At 40.3% G+C, this 23,474-nt stretch overlaps 1 protein-coding gene across 1 annotated transcript in view; it reads left to right on the top strand.

Annotated features, from left to right (window-relative positions):
• The window catches only part of LOC106546483 (collagen alpha-4(VI) chain), a 114,092-nt gene that overhangs the window by 43,575 nt on the left and 47,043 nt on the right, over window positions 1-23,474 (top strand). The window contains exons 12-22 of the mRNA XM_087712933.1: window positions 3,412-3,557; window positions 3,672-3,764; window positions 7,308-7,361; window positions 8,147-8,218; window positions 9,368-9,394; window positions 13,910-13,954; window positions 14,311-14,364; window positions 14,832-14,894; window positions 16,913-16,978; window positions 17,972-18,025; window positions 18,975-19,010. Of these exons, the coding sequence (XP_087569059.1) occupies window positions 3,412-3,557; window positions 3,672-3,764; window positions 7,308-7,361; window positions 8,147-8,218; window positions 9,368-9,394; window positions 13,910-13,954; window positions 14,311-14,364; window positions 14,832-14,894; window positions 16,913-16,978; window positions 17,972-18,025; window positions 18,975-19,010 (710 nt within the window). The remainder of the gene's footprint in view (window positions 1-3,411; window positions 3,558-3,671; window positions 3,765-7,307; window positions 7,362-8,146; window positions 8,219-9,367; window positions 9,395-13,909; window positions 13,955-14,310; window positions 14,365-14,831; window positions 14,895-16,912; window positions 16,979-17,971; window positions 18,026-18,974; window positions 19,011-23,474) is intronic.

Raw genomic sequence — 23,474 nt, forward strand, 5'->3', positions numbered from 1 at the left:
AGCCCTGACATGGCTCAAAGACTGGATTCAACTAAAAAAATAAAAGGATTGTTATGCTAGAAGGCCATGATCTCCAACCAGGCTGGCATGGCTTCCTCTGGGAGGGAAAGAATAAATCTTATTCATACTTCCAGAGACACATAGGAAGGCATGCAGAGTATGTTTCATAAGTATGTGTACGGCCGAGACTTTGAACTGGTCACGGACCATAAAGTGCTGTTGGGCTCTTGGCTGGGGACCAACCCATTCCTGCATCCCTCTCACCATGTATGACCAGCTGGACTGTTTTCCTCATGGCTTACAGCCATGCCTCATTCATCAGCCGGGTAAAACTTTGGGCCACGGTGACACCCTCAGCAGGTGCCCTTTGCCCTAACTTTTGGATGATTCTATCTCGAGGCACCTGTTTTGCTCATAGACTGCCTTGAGGCTGGCTCGGTGTCATCAAATGAGGTCGCCCGCCACTCAGTGAGAGACAAAACCATTTCTGAGGTTCTGAACTGGGTGTGGAGGGATTGGCCTAAGGGTCTGGTTGGGGCTGAGTTTAAACTATTGCAAAACAAAATGAACTGTCTCTATTGAGGGGATGTTTATTATAGGGTGGGGACTGGGTGATTGTTCCACTCAAACTGTGAGTTGCAGTATTAGAGGCCTTGCAAATAGGGCATCCAGGGATTGTCCAGATGAAATCTTTGGTAAGGAGTTATGTGTGGTGGCCTAACATGGATGGGGAGATTGCAGAATGGGTAGAAACCTGCGCATCATGCCAGCAATTCTGACCAGCTTCCCCAGAGGCGCCCGCATATAAATGGGTGAGAACCAAGGCACTTTGGTCTAGGGTACACATTGACTTTGCTGGCCCCGTGCACGGGCAAACTTTCCTTGTACTTATGGATGCCTACTCAAAATGGTTAGAGGTAGTCCTCATGACCATCATCATGGCAGAGGTGATCATCAAGGTGCTATGGAGATTTTTCTCCATGCATGGCCTGTCATATTTTCTGGTCTTGGACAACAGGCCCCAATTTACAGCCATCCAATTCAAGACCTATTTAGCAGAGCAGGGAATCAGACATGCCCTGGTTGCCCCATTCCATCCGGCTAGCAATGACCAGGAGGAGAGAATGGTGCGATCTACAAAAGAAGCCCTATCCAGGATGGGGGTTGGTGATTGCCAAACACGAATCAATCAATTCCTCCTTGCTTAGCATGCCAAGTGCCATGACTGGCAGAAACCCTCTGAATTACTAATGGGTCACCAGCTGAGGTTTCCCTTAAACTGGCTGCACCCAAACTACTCTGCCGAACTGCCCATTGTTTCGACCAGTCAACTATGATAATTTAGAATAGGAGATTGAGTGTATGCCCACAACTATGCTGGGGTCATTCTCTGGGTTCCTGCCACAATTATAGAAATTACTGGCCCTTGCTCTTACCGCTTAGAACTAGAGGATGGTAGAAGTTGGAGGCGGCACATTGAACAACTCTGGAGCTGACTCAGCCATTCCACTCTTAGGCAACCAGAGATAACTCCTGCATGAGTTAGCCAAAACCATACACTCCTTCCACAGACTTCTCAATCCCGAAAGAGCCAGAGTACCTATCTGGGGAAGTTGGAGGTGCATGGCGAGTTCCAGGCGAACCGGCTCTGAGAACTCCAGCCATGCTCCAGGGAAGTTTCCAGGAGTTTCCATCAGAAGCAGCCGGATAGTCAACAGGTCCATCTGACCTTACTGAAGTATCAATGCCAACTGAACTGCGCAGGTCTTAGAGGTTTCTAAGTGCCCCACTTATTTACATGACTACATCACTAGTTGGATTAACCCAACTAAGAGGGGAGAGGTGTTATATACTGACAGCTAAGTAATAGGCTCTACCAAGGTCCTCCATTCTGGCAGGAGAATACTCGAAGCCGATTGGCCGAGCCGTCTGACAGTTCCCTATAAAAGGGCTAGCTGTCAGACAGGCTGGTGCTAGATTTGTAAATAATTGTCTAATAAAGAGCTGTTGTTTGTTACTGAAGCCTGAATCCTGTCTCATCCATGATGGATGGTTGTCCCCAAGAATCCCCCCCCCCAATGCTACTGCACTGTCTTTGGTTTTGCTTGAAGATGTTTTGTTTCTCATCCAAGAAGCTTCTTCAGTTATTTATACAACAAACATATTGTTATATTCAATATATTCACTTTATGTCACTTTATCCACTGGCATTTGTCCTTCACATATTATTATAAATATGTGACATTAGATCTAAATTTAGTTTTCCAGGTGTACATGATGGTCTTTTCCATATTGAAGTATATTTTTAAAAATAATCATGCACCTAGTTGATTATAATGATAACTGTAAGATTTTTATACTGCTTTCTACAAGGTCACAACCCATCTCAATTTGCAGTGTGAAAATATTAAAAAGCAATAAAAAGTACAAGGTAAAATTCTACACAAAGTATATTTATTAAAAATGTACAGTGAAAGGGGGAAATAGGATCCTTTCCCCCAAACAAAAAATAAGATGATAACATCCATCAGGTGTTAGTCTCCTATTATTTCTGCAAGGGAGAATCAAACTTTAAGTGAATTCCAACATGGATGTGGGTATGCCAAGTACTTTTTGCATGGAAAGAAAGCAAAAGAAAAAGACATAAAAATCTTTCAAGAGGGAATTGTACTTTTTTTCTCCTCTCCTGGGGAATGATAAATGTTAGCTATATTTCATTCTGACTTGTAGTCATCCAAACTTTATGATACAAAATTTTAAAAAAATTCCTACAAAAATTGTAACTAGATAACTTTCTATCCCCATCTGAATTATTGCATTTCAATAAGCAGGGACGTGGGGAGAAATTATTGTTTTTAATGTTTATATATTGGGCTCTAGAGCTTTGAAATATTTTGTTTAGTGGTTCTGAGATCATATTTGTCACTTCAGAATTCCAAGATGTGATCCATTTGGTCCTGGTGATTTGAGGTGGGCATATAAATTCTCATAAATAACTAACTAGGATTCACACAACAACTCCTCTTGAATTTAAAGCAGAGGAAGAGCAGTAACTTATTTTGTACAATAACTTGTTCCTGATCTAAGAGTGGAGCTGTGCACAAAGCAGACCCTGCTGTTTACCAGCATGGATTAAAAGGGGAGACAAATGAGAACATGTTATGAACATGCTGCTTGTCTACATTTTGCTTTAGTTTGATTACTGTTTACACACAAATACATTCATTTCATAATATAGCATAATTTAGCATACCTGAGCCTTTAAGCATCCGGGAAATGTTGCTTCAAATGAATAACACCAATATCTCCTCTGACTCTTCTTTCCAGGCTTGAAAGAAAAAAGGTAAATCCAATTTATATAACTGCATGTCTAATTTAGAAAATAAACAGCAGCCTTCCTTTGTTTTTCAGGACTAAATGCATTCTGGATTGTTGGATTAAAACATTTTCCAGAATATCATATGTTGCAAGAACTTGAATTTGGTAGAGGATTTGGTTATCAGGAGCCTTTATATTTTGAAAACCCTGAATTACCAAGCATGTTGAGAAGAACCCTTGTAAGTTTCTTCATAGCAGAATGAAAAATAAAAAGGAAAGCTAAGTCAGTTTTTAATTAATGAACAGTGTTAAGATTTTGTAACAATGACCGGTTTGTATTTATTATTTTGAAGGATACTGTTATAGAACGAGAATGCTGTAGAGTTTGTTGCAAATGTTTTGGGGAAGATGGAATTCAAGGGAGACCTGGATACCCTGGAAATAAGGTAACATCTCAATAATTAAGGAAATTATTTTCAAATTATGCTGATCAGTGCTTATATAATACAATATAGAGTGAAAAATGTGCTTTGAAATTTGAAATAACCAGTTGGATATTGTAAATTCATTGCTTGATATAGATAGCCCTAGTTTAATGATTATTTGTTTAGTGGTTGTTCAAAGTTACTTCAATGCTAAAATAGTGATTTACTACTAGTCCTCACGTTCAGGTGCTTGAAAACCATCATGCGTTTATGAGAATTACAATGTCCCATAGTCATATGATCCTCTTTCCCAACTAGTTTCCAACAGGTGAATACATTCTGACAAACAAAGTCAATGGGGAAGCCAATAGGAGATGACAAATTGGGATCACGTGATGTCTGTATTAATAACCATAAGTGATTTGCTTAACAATTGCAACAAAAATTATAAAATTTGTTCAGGTGCCTCATACTATTATTGCATTAGTTAATGATGAATTTTCTGATTCTTCTTGTGGTTGTAAACAAGGACTATCAGTATCAGAAACAGATCATATATAGCACTGTTTTTAGTTCTCTCCTGTTTTCTGCCAATAAAGAACCAAAGAGAAGCTAAGATTGATATTCTATAGCAGGGGTAGGAAACAGTGGCGTTTTGTGACTTGTGGACTTCAACTCCAAAATTCTGTGACAGACTCAAGAATTTTGAGTCATAAGGACCATAGTTCCTGAACCCTGATTTAAAGTAAAGGAAAGAATCTCTCAAGCACTACTATTTGTATTGTATTTATATTTTTGGCATATATAATCAAAATTGCACATATGGTTTTCTATCCATGCTATAACTAGATTCAGGTTTTCTCCACAGAGTTCCTTGTAGAATAATATTATTATTATATTATTCTGGGAATAATAGTTCAACAGATATGGAGGAAAATCTGTCTGGAGAAGCTTATCTTACAATGACCAAGATTTCAAATGACAAAATTACATTTTGTTATTTAACAGGGAAAAACAAAGTAGAGCAAATTGAACTTAGTATTGATGATTCAAACATAGCATGTTTAAGAGGAAAAACAAGTAAAAGATAAATACAAAATGAATGCAAACCAATTTTCTGTATTTCTCCAGTTACTTTCATAACCTCTGAATGCATCCAACAGAAATATACAAAATCCTCCAAATTTCAAATGTGCTACGAATATCATAGTCGACCTAAATTACTTGTCATTCCAAACATCCCATGTCTTTTAGCTAGCCAGTTTCCCCTTGTAACTTTTAAGGTTTGATGACAGGCAAGAGCAGAGTTGAAATCCTCTCTGAATCAGCTGAGTCAGAGGGTGGGGAAGGAATTCAAACTTCATCCTCAAGTGTAGAGCCCTCCCCAAGTGTAGTGTTTGATTGCAGGCAGGGCCACATTGCCTGCACAGACACACACACAGACACACACACACACAGACACACACACACACACACACACACACACAGAGAGAGAGAGAGAGAGAGAGAGAGAGAGAGAGCGAGAGCGCTGGATAAAACTATATAAGCCCAGCTTCCCTGATTACAAGTTTGAAAAGGCAACGTGGCTCCGCCTGCAATCAAAGGCTCGGATTGGCTCCCCTCTGGCTTCTCTGCCTCTTCTCTCACCCCCAGCCTGAAAGCAGAGGGTAAGTGGGTGGGTGGGCTTTATTGTGTTTCAGGCATTTCCCACCCAGACAGCAGTCTGCATTTGCAATGGTGGATGTGTTTGTGGAAGACAGCAGGGGAATGGTGCGGGGTATGGCAGACAAGCTGCTTTCAAGCCATTGGAAAATATATCCAATCCAACTTCTGTGTTTGTGTTTGTTTGAAAGAGAGTGAGTGAGAGAGGGAAGGGGGTAGGAGAGATAGTCCAATCCAACTTCTCTGTGTGCGTGTGTCTGTTTGAGAGTGAGGGGAGGGAGGGAGGAAGGAAGGAGGGGGAGGGAGAAGAAAAAGAATGAAGGAAACTTTTTCGCAAAGGAGAAAAACAAATTCTGTCGCTTTAAATCGGAACTGAGCATGCCTGGCTGTGGAATTCTGGGAGTTGAAGTCCACGAGTCTAAAAAAATTTGAAACTCACCACTGTGTCAGTGCCTCACCAGCCATAAACTTCACTGCACGTCACTGGTTTGAACAATATGTTATGCCAAAAGCAAACAAGCTGTTACATAGCTTAGTGTTCATATACAAACTAGTGCAGTGACGTGTGGTCAGCTTTAAGCCTGGTGAGGCACTTTTTAGACTTGTGGATTTCAACTCCCAGAATTCCACAGCCAGGCATGCTCAGTTCCGATTTAAAGCAACAGCATTTTTTCCCCTTGCAAAATAAGTTTTCCCATTCTTTTTCTTCTTCCTTCCCTTCCTTCCTCCCTCTCTCCCTCCCTCCCCCCTCTCTCAAACAGACACACGCACACAGAGAACTTCGATCCCTCTCTCATTCACTCACTCTCAAACACAAACACAGAAGTTGGATTGGATATATTTTCCAAAGGCTTGAAAGCAGCTCCTCTGCTATACCCCTCCCTTCCCCTGCTGCCTTCTGATCAAACTTTTTGAATTCCTCCCCCACGCACCTTTTCCAGCTGTTTCAGACATGATTTCAACTCTGCTTCTCCCTGCCCTGCCCTGCCCTGCCCTCCCCTCATGAAAGGCCAGAGCTCTGAGTCAGACTGAGCTAGATGCTCCCAGAGAACTCTAAAAAGCCTCTAAAATTGCCCTTTACAGGAGGCGAGAGAATACGTGCCTCATTTGCATAAGGAATTCTTTGCTTGTTAACCCTTGGTTATCTCTTAAAAGGCGAAAAATTCCTTATGCAAAAGAGGCCCCTAGTTCTCTGGCCTCCTCCTATGGTTAACACAGCACTGTTCCAAGTCACTGTGAATCTGGCAGCAACTACCTTGGCTTTAATTATTTTAAAATAATTCTTTAAAATCCTCCCCTTTTCCTCATGACTGGTGAGGCCACGCCTCCCTTGCCTCTAGTGACTGCACGTCCCTGGCTCAAACTTGGTCCTTATTATGTGCTTTGAATCCTGACTGTTCTTTAGTCTCACTATTAGAAAAAAATGGATTGAACTGTGGAGTTCCTGATGTTCTCTGAGCTTATTTTCTTGCAGACATTTCATTACTCAATTAGGTAACAACATCAATGTTACCTAGTTGAGTAATGAAAGAGAATGAGGTTTGTTCTTTGTTTATATAAAATGGCTGGGTCAATAGACTTTAATGAAGGAAGCCATGGCTTAGTGAAATGAATTAATACATCATTTTTCTTATCTTTGCATCAAGTGTTTTTGTTGAAATTAAAATACATGAAATAATCTGGAGCAGAATAGTCTTGTTTCTTTAAATTTTTAAAGTTGTTGTATACTTTGGTGCTAATAATAACATTTTTATTGATTTTTTGTGATTTTTCCATTCCATAAATTAGACCTACAGTATATGAGTATTTGAGGAAATGTGTTTGTTGAAGTGCAGAACACAGAGCTCTGCTATTAATAAGTTACTATACTACTGAATTAAGTTTGTCCTTGTTACCTTGCAGGGAAGGACAGGTTTTGATGGCTATTCAGGCCATCCTGGTGAAGAAGGAGGAATTGTAAGTAACATATCTAGCAGTCTCATTGAAAGATACATTGCAGTCACTTAAAAATAAGACTATCTGGAATTGTCCCTAGCAATTTTCATTAACTCTTATTCTTAAAACATTCTAAGGGAGGGAGGGAGGAGGGAGGGGGAGAGAGAGAGAGAGAGAGAGAGAGAGAGAGAGAGAGAGAGAGAGAGAGAGAGAGAGAGTGTGAGTGTTCTGTGACAGGCACTTATTAGATGTAATCTGTCAAGTATATGGGAGAGGCCTTATGGGAATACAACAGCTCTTACTCAATAATTCAGTTGTAGATTATTTATGATCACTGATCAAAGAAAGCTGATTACAAGGAGAAAATTATATAAAAGTAAGGTGAGGGAGAAGAAAATGGAATGCTTTACATCTGAATTATACCTCTGAAAAATATTATTTCATTTCTACATTCATCAGGATATGTACCCATACAGGTATCTTATGTGGTTCTTAACAAGCATATGCAGTAAGCTCAAATTTGAAGAATGAGTTCACAATCTAAATATAGCTATAGTATTAGAGAATCAATGTTTGTCTACATATCTCATAAGTTAATCTTACATTACTTAATTATCATTGAAAGTGCCTGATTCAGCAAAGATTGTATTTCACAGCATGTAGCCAGGAGATAACTCAGTAATTTTCAGAAATTCCAATTAGACACATTAACAATATATCATTCAAAAAGAAGACAAATGTATGTAAAGCATTAAGCATATTTAAAGGCAGGTTTTCAAATTTTTTGCTTTTTTCTTTTCCCTTAGGGAAGTCGTGGTCTGATGGGTTCTAATGGAATGCAAGGAGAAATTGGATGCAGTGGTGCTAGAGGTCCCAAGGCAAGTCTTCAAACTTCTCCAGAGGGATCACCCAGAGCCATAGGTGTTCTTGTGACATTGCACTTCACGTGATCTCATATTTTACCATCTTGGTGTTATTATGTGGTTATATGTTTGCTTGGTGTGGTTGTACTGTATGCTTGGTGAGTATTTTTTGAAAAATGATTTCATAGTTGTCTTCCACTTTGAGAAACAAGAATTCACGGATCTGTAAGGCACAGGTGTCAAACCTGCGGTGTCACATTGCTGTGATGAGATATATATGATGGTTTTCCCTTCACAGAGCTGGTCGTGGCTTGCATGTAATGCATCTGGTCCTGGGCTGCCAGTTTGAATGATACCTCTGAAGTGTCATTCAAAAAAATCCAGAAGGTGGTCACAATGATATGTTTGAAACTCTGCTTATGTGATGCCCATAAAAAAAAAAAATCAAGGAGAGATTGCACTATTGTGGCTGCCTTTGAAACATTTTGACCACACCTGAGGACTCCCATGTTATAATGTGTGCATTTTATCCAGCAAATTATATTTGTATTTATCAAAAGAAAGTTGTTCCTGAGAAGATGAGGAAGATAATCTTCTCTCAAAAAAGGAAGATTAAACACAAGCTGTAATGATAATAACAAAAAGAATATAAAAAGATACACATTTCACATATGAATCAAATGCTCTAATTTGCCAGCTAGAATTGCTGGCTCCTACCAAAACCAGAGTTGGATTTTTTTTTTCACCCAACAAATATGCTTGGTACATAATAACCTTGTTCACAGGGCTTTGAATATAACAAGTGCTCATCTCCTTGAAGCGGGAAGCATTTTTGCACATAAGAACTTCAGATTAAAAGTCGGTAGGGACTTTATAGGTGGTAAGAAATGCATTACTTTCTGTGCTTCTCTAAATAATCAAAAATGAGAAAAAAACTGTCAAGTTCGTAATGTGAAGTGAACAATTGCTAGGAATGAGCATTTGAAGTATCACTGTATTGTAAGGCAGTATAGAAAAAAAATCTACTAATTGCATCACCTGAATGCTGATTTGCATTTCTGGTTATCTATTATTTCTAGTGCAGAAAAATACATTATATTTGGAAATAAGTTTCAGAACTTTTGAATTTCTTCTGTATAATACCCAGTTTCTTCTACATTTCAGGGAGTAAGAGGATATAGAGGAAAAAAGGTAGGCATTTAAAAAAAAATTAAATTAGAGAAACAAGCTGCTTTTTTCAAAAGATATGACTAAAATATCTACTTTGATTATTATTATTATCTTGTAGTTGGTATCTATGGACTTCTTGCAGTCTAAATCATTGTATAAGGGTACCTCCAAAGTTTCACTATTTTTATCTCATCATCCTTCAAAATCAGTCTAAAGATGGTTTGTCATCCTCTTCACTTCTGATGTATGGGATGTGGTGGTCTAGCAGTCAAGATGCTGAGCTTATCTCTAGAAGGACCTATCTCTAGAAAGTTGAGACCCAAGTACCACGTGATGGGGCGAACCCTGTTCTTGCCCAGTTCCTACCTATCTAGCAGTTCAAAAACATGCAAAAGTATCACTTAGGTGGGAAGGTAATAGTATTCCATGCACCCTGGCAAATAATCATACCCGCCACAAACAATGCTGACTCCCTTGGCTAAGAAACAGATTAATACCTCCCCCCCACCCCGCCAATAGAGTTGGACACGACTGGGAAACTTTTATCTTTTTTTTCTACTTCTGCTGACCTTGCAATGCTGAGAACAAGAAACAAACAAAATTACGCTTTTCAGTCTTGAGAAACTGTCTTTCCGTCTTAACCTCTGTGAATGAGGTAAAAAGGTACTTGATTGTAACACCTCTTTCTCTTTCTTGTCTTTCATATTATCTGTCATATGAAATCGTTCATATGGGTGGGAGTTACAGAATCACCAAGTCAATACTCTTGAAAGACTTGTTTAGGACAGAATGTGAGAGCAAAGCTGTCAAATATTGTATAGTGATGAAGTCATGGGATCTAGATTTACTCTCATAGTGGCACAGAATTATTAGGTGAAAGTGGCTTAATTTGAGTAGGACTATTACTTCTCTTTTCTTTATCAGTATATTATTATTTATGGTTTGTTGCACAATCAGCCAGATGTTGGAAGTGACCTTGGAGGTCTTCTAGTCCAACCCCCTCCTTAGGCAGGAAACCCTACACCACTTCAGACAAATGGTTATTCAACATCTTCTTAAAAACCTCTAGTGTTGGAGCATTCACAACTTCTGGAGGGAAGTTGTTCCACTGATTAAGTGTTCTAACAGTCAGGAAATTTCTCCTCAGTTCTAAGTTGCTTCTCTTCTTGATTAGCAACCACTGACATATTGGAACACTGCTATCATGTCTCCCCTAATCCTTCATTTCATTAAACTGCCTATCAAATCCTTCCCAAGGATCTGGGATAGGCAAATGCTGACATTTGATGGTGTTACACACATCATCATAGGCTATAAACTGTTCCAAGTAAAGCTGCCTTTTGCAATTGACTAATAATGAATTTGTCAATACTGATGGTTATTATTAGGTTATCAGAATCTCATCAGAACTATTTCAGTTTCAGTTTCAGTTTAAGTTTATTTATAGGCCGCCCTTTTCCCTGAGGGGACTCAGGGCGGCTTACAACTTATGGGGAAGGGAATACAGACAGTGACATATAAAGACAGTACATAATTAAAAATAGAAACAACATTCATCATTCGGGTGGGGACGAATTACAATCTTTAACCCCAGGCCTGACGGGATAGCCAGATCTTGAGGGCTGTGCGGAAGGTCTGGACGGTGGTGAGGGTACGAATCTCCACGGGGAGATCGTTCCAAAGGGTCGGAGCTACTACTGAAAAGGCTCTCCTCCGCGTGGTTGCCAGTCGACACTGACTGGCGGATGGAACTCGGAGGAGGCCTAATCTGTGTGATCTGATAGGTCGCGAGGAGGTAATTGGCAGGAGGCGGTCTCTCAAGTACCCAGATCCACTACCATGAAGGGCTTTATGGGTGGTAAGTAGCACCTTGAAGCGCACCCGGAGATCAACAGGTAGCCAGCGCAGCTCACGGAGGATAGGTGTTATGTGGGCAAACCAAGGTGCACCCACAATCGCTCACGCGGCCGCATTCTGGACTAGCTGAAGTTGCCGGATGCTCTTCAAGGGCAGCCCCATGTAGAGCACGTTGCAGTATTCCAGCCTAGAGGTCACAAGAGCACGAGTGACTGTTGTGAGAGCCTCCCGGTTCAGGTAGGGTCGCAACTGGCGCACCAGGCAAACCTGGGCAAATGCCCCCCTGGTCACAGCTGACAGATGGTGGTCAAAGGTCAGCTGTGGGTCCAGGAGGACTCCCAAGTTGCAAACCCTGTCTGAGAGGTATAATATTTGGCCCCCCAGCCTGAGTGATGGAACACTAGCCAAATTATTGGGAGGGAAACACAACAGCCACTCGGTCTTATCCGGGTTGAGTACAAGCTTGTTAGCCCTCATCCAGTCCCTAACGCCCTCAAGACCCCGGTTCATCACGTCCACCGCTTCATTGAGTTGGCACGGGGCGGACAGATACAACTGGGTATCGTCCGCATATTGGTGGTATCTTATTCCGTGCCTCCGAATGATCTCGCCCAGCGGTTTCATGTAGATGTTAAATAGTAGGGGGGATAAGACCGAACCCTGCGGCACCCCATATGTTAGGGGCCTAGGAGTCGATCTCTGCCCCCCAACTAACACCGACTGTGACCTGTCCGAGAGGTAGGAGGAGAACCACTGCAAAACAGTGCCTCCCACCCCCACCTCCCGCAGTCGTCGCAGAAGGATACCATGGTCGATGGTATCGAAAGCCGCCGAGAGGTCAAGGAGAACTAGGATGGAGGCATGGCCTCCATCCCTGGCTCTCCAGAGATCATCGGTCAATGCGACCAAAGCGGTTTCTGTGCTGTAACCAGGTCTGAAGCCGGACTGGAATGGGTCAAGGTAACTAGCTTCCTCCAAGGACCGCTGAAGCTGGGAGGCCACCACCTTCTCAACAACCTTCCCAACAAAGGGGAGGTTGGAGACTGGACGATAATTGTTAAGAACGGCTGGATCCAGAGATGGTTTCTTCAGGAGGGGTCTCACCACCGCCGCTTTAAGTGCGGAGGGGAAGAATCCCTCCTGAAGGGAGGCGGTAACAACCGCCTGGATCCAGCCCAGTGTCACCTCTCTGCTGTTGGCAACCAGCCAGGAGGGACACGGGTCCAGTACACAAGTGGAGGCACTCACAGCTCTCATGGCCTTGTCCACATCCCCAGGGGCAACATCCTGAAACTCAACCCAGTGGTGGTCTGCTAAATTATCCTCCTGTGCCTCGGCTGGATCTGCAAAGGTGGAGTCCAAATCCGACCGAAACCGAGCAACTTTGTCCGCTAAGAACTGGACATAATCCTCAGCCCTACCCTGCAAGGGGTCCCTCGTATCCCTCCTATTTAGGAGGGAATGGGTTATCCTAAACAGGGCGGCTGGGCGGGACTCAGCGGACGCGACCAAGGTGGCAATATACGATATTTTTGCTGTCCTAAGTGCCCTGATGTACTCCTTGGTGCACGTTGTTAAGAGTGCTCGGTTCGATTCGGATTTATCGGACCTCCATAGGTGCTCTAGGCGTCTCCTCCGGCGCTTCCTCTCCCGGAGCTCCTCGGTGAACTAAGGAGGCCTCCGGGATCCGTCGCCTCGGAGCGGCCGTAGTGGCGCAATCCGGTCAAGGGACTCCGATGCTGCCGAGTGCCAGCAACCAGTCTCCACCGGATTGTGGGCGAGAGTATCAGGAATAACCCCAAGCTCCGTCTGGAACCTCAAAGGGTCCATAAGTCGCCTGGGGCGGAACCACCTGGTCGGTTCCTCCTCCCTACAGTGGGGGTTTGGCCTCCGAAAGTCAAGCCTCAGTAGGCAGTGGTCTGACCACGACAGGGGTATGATCTCATTACCCCTCAGACCAAGATCACAAGTCCACTGCTCCAAGAGGAATACGAGGTTGAGCATGTGACCCGCTGAGTGGGTTGGGCCCCGAATTACCTGGGTCAAGCCCATGGCTGTCATGGAAGCCATGAACTCCTGCGCCCCATCAGAGTGTTCACCGAGCGAAGGCAGATTGAAATCCCCCAGGACCATAAGCCTGGGGAACTCAATTGCTAGCTCGGCTACCGACTCGAGGAGCGAGGGGAGGGCTGCTGCAACACTGTTGGGAGGCAGGTACGTTAACAGCAAACCCACTTGACCCTTGAGGTCCAACTTCACCAGCAGGGACTCAAGCTCCGGAGCAGGGATCCTACGAGGTGCTAGAGACTCCCAGATAACAATAGCCACACCCCCACCCCTTCCCTGGGCTCTCGGCTGATGAAGCACCTGAAATCCTTCTGGGCACATCTTAACAAGGGGGACTCCTCCCTCCGGGCCCAGCCAGGTTTCAGTAATACATGCCAGGTCTGCCCTCTCGTCTAAAATTAAGTCCCGGATGAGGGGAGCCTTGTGAACTACAGATATTTGGTTGTATCTAACATTATGTAAGTCATGCTGGTTTATCAGTCATTTGAGGATACATAACTATAATCAGAGGAAGGGAGGAAAAAGAACGTGCCATGGAGGGAGCTTCTGATTTAATGCTGCAAAAGTAACAAAGAATTTCATAATAAGTATAGCTTACATTTCCTCCCACAGGGTGAAGCTGGTAATTCCGGGATTGATGGTATTGATGGACAGGAGGTATTTATCCAATATATTTTTATCCTATACATATATGTCTAAGAAAGGACTAGAACTCACTTTCCTGGTTCCTAAGTCAGAACATTTTGATGAACCAATTTTTATGTAGATGATTTAAAGATGCATATAACTTCTGAATAAATGCAGAATTGAATTAAGTCACGAAATACTTACAATAATACCACTAAACCAGTAATCCATTTAAATTTCTTACTTACCACTTAAAGAAAAGACTAGACTCACAAAGCGTTTCCAGATATCTTCTGAAAGATTGAAGATCATCTCTAATCCAGATCTTTTTAAGAAATGTGTTTCATAAGGTTATTGAATTACTGTCTTTTTCTTTTGGGGTCTAGGGAGAACAAGGATTTTTTGGATCACATGGACAAAAAGGCCATTCAGGCCGAAGGGTAAACTGAATTCTGTGTTGAATGCAATTATGGGCAGGGGGCACTATTGCAGCTTTCTCTACTGCCGAGATGTCTTGAGACCACAACTCCCAACATTTCTTGCTGGTGATTCTCCAATATATAAGGTCAATGCAGTTGAAGGAGGGGAAAATTGCTATATAGCTTTGTCAGCAAGCTTCAAATCTTTTGCAAAATCTTGTGAATTAATAATTATATGATAAAAATGCATTATTTACACAGAGACACTGACTAAAGACCATCTATCTGTCTCAAGGGCACAGTACAAATGCTGTAACCCAGCTTAAGGTTAAATGATTTTAAACTTTTTCCTTTCCACTTTACTACTATCAACATGATTACAGACCTAGATGTTGAGCACCAAACAATGACTCTGGAATATCTGTGAATGTAATAAGTGGTACTAGAAAATGTGAGCTAGTGAACTCTTCTTCTCTTTATGGTTAAAGGGTAGAGAAGGCCCTAGAGGAGAATTAGGAGAGCGTGGACAGCCTGGAGTAAGAGGAGACAATGTAAGTAGGAATAGCTATTGTTTTAGTTTTAGAATGTAGCTTTGGCTGTGGAGCTGGAAAAAACCCACAGAAAACCTTGTTGTTGCTGTTACCATTACACAGGTACTTTTGATATGACTGTTTTTTTTAGACTTGAGATTTTGTTTTACCTTTCTGGAACTGTACTCTTTTCAGCCTTATCTTGCAGCAGCTGGAAGAGGCACAGCCATGTTATTGCATGTGTCTAGAGATCTCTTCCAGTAGCTGACTTGCAAAGAAAGCTGCAGAGAAGGTACCAAAGAAAGGGTATAAGAGCAATAGAGCCATTTGAATTTTTTTAAAAAAAACTTTTACAAATGTTTACTTCTCTCCCCCTTCCCACCCAACCCCACCCCTCCCAACTTTCCCTCCCCCGACTTCCCAGAACCTTATGGGTCAATCAAGATCCAATACAAGATATAAATCTTTAACAAAAATATTCTAAAGTAAACTTAAAAGTAAAAAATTAATATCCTCTATCATTTGAGCTTTAACTCCTCTTTGCTAGACTAACTCTAAACAGATTATGTCATTCCTTGTTGCCTCAATCATAAACTATCTGGAATTTCTTAGTCTCATGTTTATTTTGAATATAGTCAATCCATCTTCTCCACTCCAATTTATATCTCTCATTGGAATGGTTCTTGAGATATACTGATATTTTAGCCATCTCTGCTAAGTTTGTTACTTTTAATGTCCATTCTTGAATAGTAGGCAAAACTTCCTTCTTCCAGTATTGCGCCACCAACAATCTTGCTGCAGTTATTAAATGCAAAATCAAGTTAGTCTCTATAACTGTACAATCAGTAATTATACCTAACAAAAATAATTGAGGGGTAAACTTTATCCTTTTTTAAAGAACATTTTGCATAATCCACCATATTTTTATCCAAATGCTTTAACCTTTTTACAAGTCCACCATATATGATAGTATGTAGCATCAGCACAATCTCATAATATAGGTTTGAATTTGGTAATTTCAAACCGCCTCTCTCAGGCACATCTTGCATTATTTTTAGTTTAATACTTGGCTTCTTCCCTGCCCATACAAATTTATTAATGCCCTTCTGCCATTCTAGCAAATGTGCATCTTTTTAAGTATTGGTATCATTTGAAAAAGAAATAAAAATTTAGGTAAAACATTCATTTTCACTGCTGCTATTCTTCCCATCAAAGATAATTGTAATTTTTCCCAATTTTTCATCTCTGTCTGTATGCTGCGCCATAATGGCTCATAATTATACTTATATAGTTTCCCATTTGAGGTTGAAATATAGACTCCTAAATATTTATTATATGATATAATGTTGTTTTCATCGTCTGATAAAAACAGTAGGTTCCTTTATAGTCCATGCAGAGAGCTGAACACAGAATCAGAATCAAGCTACAAACCAGGAATAAGGATCTATCATTTGTCATAGGACCAATGGAAACACCAAAATGTATATAAAAGTTCATCAAAGCATTGAAAACCTATGGGCCAATCAAGATCCAAGCTCAGAAGAGTACTCTATGTTCAGCAGGACTTAATGTCTGTCATTTCAGAGGATTTGCAGCTTGCTATGTAAGGATGCTATTGCTGAAATCCATTTCACTGAAATGGCATGTTTCAAGAAACATATACTTTTCTTGTAAATACATATATACATACAATTTTGCAGAGGTATCCTATAAGACATATTGTCTCCCGGTCCATTGTAAGAATTACTAAATTACTTGGTCCAATAATTCAGAATGTTGCTGTATTTTTTTTAAGGATAAGGAAATAGAAATTGCTTATATGCAAATATTTATACCTTCAATCATAAATCTACCTATTCAGAATGTATTCCAAGATTTCCTTGCCAACCACAGTAATTTCGTCTGTTGCTTTTGAATGAAAGCCTAATTTATACTAAGATGAATGTAGATTATACTGTGTTACACTGATCCATTTTTTTCAGGTTTTAAAAAAAACAGAGGTCTGTGAAACTACTTAAAAGATTGTTTGTGATTTTCAGGGGTTTCCTGGATCTGACAACAATGATCTTGGTCCTCCGGGTAAAAGAGGAAATCTGGGGCAGCAGGTATCCAAGCATTTGGAAATCATTAAGAGAATACCTAGCTATTTCTAAATATAATGTTATATATTTTGACTAGTCTGCATCTTGTTCTCTTATGATACTAAATCAGTATGTTATTTATTCATTTATTAATGCTGATTAAAATTCATTTTGAGACTCAGGTGTATCAGAAGTGTCAGAAATAAAAGGTGACAGCCACTCAATGACTAGCTAGTGGCTCCATCTTATTTCAGGTTTGAATGTTGGAAGCACACTATGTTTCATTGTTCTCTCTGGATTTTGGCAGGTTTCCAGAGTTAGTTGAAGCCAAACTGAATCAAAATGCCATTGGCAGTGTGAACTGAATTTGCAAGTGTCTGTTACTTGGCTTTTTCAGTCTGAACCAGATTTATATATGCACATGCTCATGCAATTATTTCAAAAGGAACCTTTTAATCAAGCAGGATGGAAACCATTAGAAGCAAAATAGCATCTGAAAATCTTTAGGCCATGCAAATGGGATTAAGCTGATAATGAGCCCTCCCCTTTGTCCAAATGCAGATTCTGACCAATACACAAGTGTGAAGATGCTTCCTTAACTCTTCTGCCCTGGAAGTCAATAAAGCACACGTTCCCATGGCTATCTCTAGTTAGACATCAAAGTTATATATCTCACATGGCTACCATAAACATCTCTCCAGAGATGTTGGGACCTTCAGTCTCCCGGTGACAGAAAACCAGTTGTAAAGTTGTAAAACTCAGTTGTTTCAGATGTAGCTAATGATTTAACTCTGAGGCTCCCCCTCCTCCCAATTGAATGGCAGTATCACTTTTAGGGATCTGATACACTCACAATTGTAGTGTTAGAAATGTATGCAACATGTAGTGAGGAGGTTTAGAAAGTCAGGCCATATTATGAACATTTGCTTCAATCACAAGTCAGAATTCATCACGAATATACTGTGGAACTTAAAAAAGAGACAAATGTACTTTAAATAATCTTGCTGTCTTTTGCAGGGAGAACCAGGGACTGATGGAGAACCTGGAGAAGCCGGCGAGAATGGTGCTAATGTATGACTACTTATATGTAGAAAAAATAAATGGTTATAGCAAATACTAGGGCTATGGTTAAGGAAACATTCTCTTTCCTTTCTCAAATGTAATATTTCTTTAAAATATTCTAAAATTAGCTAAAAGTAGTACAACATAAACTAAAGTAAAGTCATAATTTGCCAAAAGTTTATGGAGCCCCTAGTATCTCAGTAATTTTTGCATGGTATACCTTAGCTTGCAGTTCACATAGTGTCTCATGGATGTCAAGCATTAATGTTTTACAACATTTCTGTGAGTTTGCTGCAATGCCCTTGAGTGATGTGGCACATAGTTCAGCAACCACAGCATTAGGCAAATAGAAAAAAAATTCTTAAGCTTAAAAAGCTTAAATCCTTTTCTGTGCAAGCCTGGTCTTTTCCTCTTTATGATCCCATTGTATTTTTCTCTTCAGCTTTAAGATGCTTTAGTCTAAGAAAGGTGCATCTTTGGTCATTGTAAAAAAAAAAAAAGAATATATAATGGGAGCTATAAACATGGCAAAAATATCAAGACGGAATGGGAAAAGACCTGCTCATTTTTTATCTGCATCACCTAAGGCTCCTGCCCACTTCCTGCCACTGCTTGGTCATATAATCAAAATTCAGGCACTTGGCAACCATCATACAGTTTATGATGGTTGCAGCATTCCATGTTCCATGATCCCCATTGCCACCTTCCTAGCTGACTTTTGTCAAGCAGTCAATGGGGAAACCCTAATTTGCTTAACAATCAGGAGATAACTTAACAACTGTGTTGATTTGCAACAACCTCCGGGGAAAATGTCATAAAATGGATGCAACTCACTTAATGACTGCCTTGCTGAGCAACAGAAGTTCTGAGTCCAATTATGGTTGTAAATCAAGGACTGCCTGTATTTTATAACTTGCTTCAGTATGAGATGCTACAGCTGCTTTTTCTCTCCTCTTAGGGTCCTAGTGGCCAAAGAGGTCCTCCTGGTTTAATGGTTAGTAACCATTGCATTCATTTATTATTGCTTTACTGAGAACAGTCTTATTTTTCTTCTCTCTCTCTCTCTCTCCCTCTCTCTCTTTCTCCCCCCTCCCTTCCCCTTCTCATTTAGAAATGGATCCCAAGGAACTCATATTGAGTTCATGAATATTAATGAATTCTTTTATAGACTCCTTCCAGTGCCGAATGATTCCATATATGGGAAACTAATAATTTAAATGAAAACTGACTTCTTAAAAACATCCAATAACAGAGCACCCACGATTTCTGCAGGAATATTGCTATCATGTTACTCCTAATTCTTCTTTTCTTTAGACAAGTCAAATCCAAATCCTACAACCATTCTTCATATGTTTTAGTCTCCAGCAGGGGTGGGATTTGATTTTTTTTATTACCGGTTCTATGGGCGTGGTCTTGCAGGCATGGCTTGGCAGGATGTGTGTCATGTAACTGAGTGGGCATGGTGAACTTGACATGAGTGATGTTGGATTGACTACACCCACTCAGTCACATGATTCCTGCCAAGCCACGCCCACCAAGCCACTCCCACAGCACCAGCAGAAAAGCTCCTGTGGCCTGCCTCTTTATGGTCCCCCCTCCCCCATGTTGAAGTACCTTAAAAGGACACTGCAGTCTGGCTGCCTTCCGAGCAACCCTGCTGCAATGCAAGCAGCAGGTCGTTCTCCTGGCCAAGTCTGGCAATGGATGTGTGGCTGCGCATGCGCACTGGCAGACAATGGAATGCGCGTATGCAACCAGTGTGAAGAACAGAACAGCGACGGGTGACAGGACTTCAGGCCTCTTTTTCAGCCTATAGTTTTCAATAGTGTTTGACGCAAGAAGTCTCCCAGCCACCACCTCTTTGCCAACTGGAACCGAGCTGGCAGCGGTGGCTGCAGGCTTGCACTGAAAACTACTGACCTCCGCTTCTCAAATGTGCCGAAAAAGAGCTTCAGTCCTGCTGCCATCACCGCTACTATTTATAACTTTATTTGCACCTAGTTGTTCGCAGTTCTGTTTCTTGATTATCTTTTCCAGGTATTAATGTTAGACTGATTCGTCTGTAGTTTTCTGGGTCTATTTTTTTCCCTTTCTTGAAGATGGAAAGCACAGCAGCCCTTTTCCAATGCTCAGATACTTCCCTGGTGCTTCCCGGATTTTTGAAAGATATGGTACAATTCCAGGATTTTTGAAGGTTCTGATACATCTGCCAGCTCTTTCAGAACTCTTGGATGTAATCTGTTAGGTCCAGTTGATTTATATATGTCAAGGTCAGATAGGTGTTCTCTTACTATTTTCTTGCTTATTTTAATTCTTATTTCTAGTTTTTCTTTTACAATAGTTTTTTATATGTTAGGGTATAATTACTTTTTGCATAAAAATTGATGCAAAGAATGAATTAAGCAGCCCTGCTTTCTCCTTACTGCCTGTTACTTCCTTACCATCTTCTTTCTTTAGTGGATCTACTATTATCTTGGTTTTTTTCTTGTTATTGATGTATTGAAATAAACTTTTTAAAAATTATTTTTGACTTTTGTTGCAAGTCTTTATTTATTTTCAGCCTTTGCTTTCCTAACTTCATATTTGCATTTTCTGACAATCTACTGATAATCAGTCTTAGTTATGTGTCCCTCTTTCCAATTTTTTTACTTGTCCTTTTTGTCTTTCCCTCTGTCAGAGAGATCTTTATGCAGCCATGCTGATTTCTTCTTGAATTTCTTGTTTTTCTTTTTCGATCATATTGTACTGGACTGAGCTTTTATGATTACATTTTTCAGACTTTCCCACACTTCTTGAGTTGTTTTGCCCTTTAGGATTTCTGTTCATGGAATCTTTCCTAGTGTCTCTCCGAGTTTGTTAAAATCAGCTCTTTAAGTTTAAAACACTGGATGGATTATTTTCTATTGCTTGTGTTGGCATCGTATTGAATTCTAGTATGACATTGTCACTTTTACCCAAGGTTCCAGAAACTTTCACTCCCTCTATAACTTCTCTATTAATAAGAATTAAGTCTAGTATAGCTTTACTTCTAGTTTCCTCCTCTGCCTTTTGTACTGTTGGCTAGATTAGTTAAAATTTGTTGAATCTCCCACTTGCTGCAGAGTTTGTCTCCCAGTTAATATCTGGATATTAAAGTTTCCCATTACTACCCTGGTATGCTTCCTACATACATTTGTTAACTGGTTGACAAAGAGTTAAGAAATGTATGTATTGTTTTTAGAAAAGCTGTTGAATTTCTCTATCATTAAAATGATCAAATCTTTAACTGCTAATAATTAAACTTTTTAAAAAGCATGATGCACAACCTGTCTAGATCTTAATTTGGCCATTTTTTAAAATAAGGGTGTAATTATTTGATTACAAAGTTTAACTCATTTCATTTTCATGTCTATATTTTGCCAGTTAGAAAGTTCCTTCCTTGAGTTCATTCGGTATTTTAATTAATTAATTTTACTTGACAGTATTTCATTTTGCTGAATATGATTGTTCACTATGAACTTAAAAATGCCAAATGCTTCATATTTCAAATAGTGAAAGTTTAATGACATATTCCATCCCATTGTTTAGTCATGTGCTGCATTTTCAGACATTTATTTACTTATTGTATTTATAAATGTAAAGATTTCCTCTGTTCAGTCATTTCTGCCTTTAGGAGATGGTGATCATCTACATTTCTTTGCCAAGGGAGTCAGTATTGTCCAAAGATATTTCTGTGTTCATGTGACCAGCATGACTATATGCTGAAGTGCACGGAACATTCTTACCTTCCTACTGAAGTCTGGATTAATGTCCTTTATACACAATACTACTACTACTACTACTACTACTACTACTACTACTACTACTACTACTACTACTACTACTACCTTTTAAGTATACATAATAGTAATCTTTCAACTTCTAACATTTACTAAATAGTAATTATAATGTATTCTACTATGTATCAGTATATATAATACTATTTTCCCAATTTCTACTTTTTACCTCTATTTTCTAACCCTTAATGAAGCAATTGCCATATTAAGAAGTATTCTACAACTGCGTGAAAAAGTCCTGCATGTTTTATGGTTTACAGTTTATGGTTTATGACATTTTTTGGATAGGCCATTGATTTTATGATATTTTATGTTAACTTATGCAAATATTGTTATGTTTAAATAAATACTAGTGGTTTTTAAGTGAAAAGCATAAGCTTTTTGTAATTTGATGCTGTTCAGATGGGGATCATGAATTTTCTTGCATGCTTACAATGACTATGAAAACAGATTAACTGATGCATACCCAGTGGCATACGTGTTGCAATTACTAAGGCCGATGCTAGTGTTTTGTTAACATTTTTATTGTTTGTGGCCCTGAAAAGGACTGTTTAGGTAACCAAATATGGTTACTAATATAAAATTGGCCAGCCATTATTGCTTATCACCAGGCGGCATTGCTTCGGCATAGACTGTATAAGTAAGGTGACCAGATTTTCAGATTGGTAAAGAGGGACACCATTGACGGGGGGGGGGGTGTTGATTAAAATTTTTATATTTTGTCAAAAGGTCATCCCAAGACACTGAAACCAGCATAAATACGAATCTGTTGCCAAACAAAATTTTGATCACGTGACAATGAGGAAGCTGCAACAGTCGCTAAGTGTGAAAAATGGTCATCAGTCACTTTTTCATGCCATTGTAATTTTGGTCACTAAATGTTTTTCCCCTCCTCGAGACACCTCACTTCTTCCTTCATTCCTCTTGCTTATCTACCTTCACCTTATCCGTCTTCTGCTCTTTCCCTCTCTTCCTTCCTTTCTCCTTCCATCCTCTCTTCTTTCCTCACTCACTCCCTTCCTCCTTTTTTCTCTTCCTTCCTCCTTCCATTCTTTCAGCTTCATTTCTTTTGCCTATCTACCTTCTCTGTCTTTCTGCTCTTTCCATTTCTCTCTTCCTCTTCGCTTCTGTTCCTTCCGCCTTTCATCCTTCCCTATTTCTTCCTTTTTCCTTCCTTTTGCCTATCTACCTTCACCTTCTCTGACTTTCTGCTCTTTCCCTGTCTTCCCCTTTCCTCCCTCCCTCCCTTCTTTCCTTTCTAGTTCCATTTTTTCTTCTTTCCTCTCTCCCTCCCTTTTTCTTCCTTCCTTCCTTCGTCCTTCCTCTTGCCTATCAACTTCATCCTCTTTGCCTTTCTGCTCTTTCCCCCTCTTCCCTCTCTACCCCTTTTCTTCCTACCTCCTTCCCTCTTTTCTCCCTCCCTTCTTCTTTTTCTTCCTTTCTTCTTCCATCTTTCTCCTCCTTCCATTCTTTCTCCTTCCATCCATCTTTTCTCCTTCCATCTTCTTCCCCCCTCCCTTCTTCTTTTTCTTCCCCCCTCCCTCCTTCCTTCCTCTCCTTCCCTTTCTCGCACACAGGAAGGGGAGGGGGCGGCTTTCTAGTCGCTTTCACAGCATAATTTCTTTATCTAACTTTTAAAAAAT

The sequence above is a fragment of the Thamnophis sirtalis genome, unplaced genomic scaffold, assembly GCF_051295495.1.
Source record: "Thamnophis sirtalis isolate CommonGarterSnake01/CBP01778 unplaced genomic scaffold, rThaSir2_p1.2 scaffold_4, whole genome shotgun sequence".
Taxonomy (NCBI): domain Eukaryota; kingdom Metazoa; phylum Chordata; class Lepidosauria; order Squamata; family Natricidae; genus Thamnophis; species Thamnophis sirtalis.